The sequence below is a fragment of the Sciurus vulgaris genome (genome assembly GCF_902686455.1).
Source record: "Sciurus vulgaris genome assembly, chromosome: 7".
Classification (NCBI taxonomy): domain Eukaryota; kingdom Metazoa; phylum Chordata; class Mammalia; order Rodentia; family Sciuridae; genus Sciurus; species Sciurus vulgaris.
Window position 1 is genome coordinate 127,581,803 of NC_136467.1, and position 3,107 is coordinate 127,584,909.

A 3,107-nucleotide genomic window follows, 5' to 3' on the forward strand; every position below is an offset into this window, starting at 1 on the left:
CGAGGCCCAAGGTGAGTTAGTAAAACCCAACCTGAAAATAAAAAATAAGAATAGCTGGGAATGTAACTCAGTGGTGATTGAACAGTGTGGGTTCAATCTTCAGTATCAAAAAAAAAAAAAAAAAAAAAAGTCATTGAAACAAAGCAGACCAGGTGACTGTAACAGAGTTGTGGGACACCCTGTTGATGAGGAAACAAGGCTGGGATGCAGCTAAGTCTCATGAAATTCTGCAGCTATCTCTTAAATGCATAGGGCAGGATGCCTCAAGCTCCATCACAGCCTGGGAGGCTCTAGGAAATGTCTCATGACAGCATCCAAAGGAGAATAGGAGAAGAGTGAGAGATGGTCTTGAGGCAAGTCCTAGCAATCCTGCCATCTTCTCAGACTCAATGGAAATTAAAAGGCTTGCTTCTAAGTCTCAGATTGGCTGTGGCTCAAGCATTTACTTGCATGACCATGTAGATATGTGCAAGGTCCTAGAATGTCATGAATTGGTTCTTCTACAGTGACGTGATAAATGGAGAGAGATGACAGAGCAAGTAAAGGGCATGATAGAGTTAGGGAATCTGTAGAAGGAAGGGAAATACAGACAGGATGGAGAAGAGAGGAAATATTAAGCACTGGCAGGAATTATCATGTCTGAATTTATGATGTTTTATGGACATATTTGCCTTCTCTTCACAAAGGACCTCTGTCTCAGATACCACATGGTCACACTGACCCTTTGCAGTGGCTCGGGTGTGGCTTGGGGAACTTAACATTTTTACAAGTCATGAGAAACTCTTCTTGATTTGGAAAGTACATTAAACAGTTTTCCCTCAGGTCTCCCTGGAATCACCTTTTCCCAGCAACCTCCTGAATGCCCTCTTTACCTCCTTGTTCCTCAAGGTGTATATGAGCGGGTTAAGTGAAGGAGTGCCCACTGCATAGAAGAGGCCAAAGAACTTGCCCCTCTTTTGGGCATATGGGTTTTTGGGCTGGAGGTAGACGGCAATGACTGAGCTGTAGAAGATTGTGACAACCATGAGATGGGAGGAGCAGGTTCCTAAAGCCTTTTTCCATGCTTGGGCAGAGTTAATCCTCAGCACTGCCCGAGCAATGGCACAATAAGAGACAAGGATGAGACTGAGAGGAAACACCACAAAGATGACACTGGACACAGCTAACTGCATTTCATTGTAGGTGGTGTCTCCACAGGATAGTCTAATTAGAGAAGGAACCTCACACAAAAAGTCATCTATCTGTCGGTGGGGACAGAAGGGCAGGTGGAGGGTGGCTGGTGTCTGGACTATGGATTGGGCCAGACCCAAAACCCAGGCCACGGCTGCCAGCTGCCGGCACAGGCGGGGGTGCATGATGGTGGCATAGTGGAGGGGCTGGCAGACAGCCACATAGCGGTCAAAGGCCATCACTGTCAGGAGGATGCACTCAGTGGTTCCCAGGGACAGAAAGATGAAGAGCTGGATGAAGCAGCCCAGAAAGCTGATGGTCTTGGGGCCCCAGAGGTTGACCAGCATCTGGGGGATGAAACTTGTGGTGAAGCAGAGGTCCAAGAAGGAGAGGTTGGAGAGGAAAAAGTACATTGGGGAGTGGAGCTTGGGGTCCAGCACAGACAGCAGGATGATGAGTGTGTTGCCCACCAGGGTGAGGAGGTAGGAAGTTAAGACAACCACAAAAAGAATCCTTTCCAGTCCTGGGTGTTCAGAGAAGCCCAGAAGGAGGAATCCCACTGGGGAGCTCTGATTGACCATTTCCTGTTCCTGTTCAGAACTGAAAGGATGAGACTTCAGGTGAGTGTGCTCCAACCCGTTTTGTAAAAAGTCAACTCAGATGCTTGTCAGGCCATAATAAGTGGACATTTCTCCTTCTCTCCCAGCTTCCATTCCCAGGCACATCACTGTCCATCACCTCTGTTCCCTTGCTCTCCTTGGTCAGACCTTTTCTAGTGGGAGGACAGAAAGAAGCAATATGGTAGACAATGGATGAAGCCCCACTGTTGTCCTTCTGACTTCCTGGTTGAATGCAAAGACAACTGATGTATAACGTGTTAATTAATTACTCTTCATTAATTCTCAATAACTTATTGGGCATCTATTTTCTTTTGAAAACTGTGGTCATTCTGTACATCTAGAAAGAATTAGCAAAAAAAAAAAATTGTTTTCGTATGGTGCTGGAGGTGGAACTCAGGGCCTCAGGCATGCTGGCTAAGTGCTCTACCACTGAACAACATCTGTACCTCAGAGAAATCTTGTTAGAATTTCTCTCTATGTATGTAAGCAGAGTTGTTTTCCATTCTGAGGCTTAAGTATCCTAAATCATTTTTTTCAGGGATGACAAACATTTGATTGATATTCAAAATACATTTATATATAGACACGTTTCCCTTGAGTTAGAGATTGCTATCAATGCCAATACTCTTCTTCAAAAGAGCAATGTTGAGACAAATTCAAATCCATGTGAGAAGCTCTGATGAAGACACAGGCTGGGAGCTACAGGATAGTGCTTCAGACTGAATCCAGTACTTTTTAAAGAACTTTTTTTCTGCATTCAACATTTCCTTCATCATCCTTTATGTCCACTTAGCCTGAACTCAAGGACAGTTAGCATGGGAGGTAAAAAGAATTCTTTTCCCATTTAGGACTCTGGCTTGATTTGAGCTGAGATGCTTGTGGAGCAGATTTAACAACAAAATTTTATTATATTGGCATTGGAGATTTAATCCAGGGACTTCATCACTGAACCACTTAGTTTCACTAAGTCGCTGATATGTATGTGTGTGTGTGTATATATATACATATATATATATATGTATATATTTAATTTTTTTCTTTTTCAAGATTCATGACAGTAGAATGTATTTTGACATATGATATATACATGGAGTATAAGTTTCTAATTCAGATCCCATTTTTCTTTAAAAATTTTTTTTTTCTTTTTAATTATACATGAGAGTAGAATGTATTTTGACATATTATACCTATGTAGAGTATAATTGCCCTTTCTTGCAGTTGTACATTATGTGGACTTTCACTGGACATGTGTTCACTTATGAACATAAGAAAGGTATGTTCTATTCATTCTACTGTCTTTCCTATTTGAATCTCCAC

At 42.5% G+C, this 3,107-nt stretch overlaps 1 protein-coding gene across 1 annotated transcript; it reads right to left on the reverse strand.

Annotated features, from left to right (window-relative positions):
* Nucleotides 1-818: 818 nt before the first annotated feature.
* Nucleotides 819-1,751, reverse strand: LOC306666266 (olfactory receptor 2H1; the record flags this gene model as incomplete). The annotated part of the gene is made up of 1 exon (XM_079148237.1): nt 819-1,751. The coding sequence occupies one exon, from the start codon at nt 1,749-1,751 to the stop codon at nt 819-821; it is 933 nt and encodes a 310-aa protein (XP_079004363.1).
* Nucleotides 1,752-3,107: the final 1,356 nt, after the last annotated feature.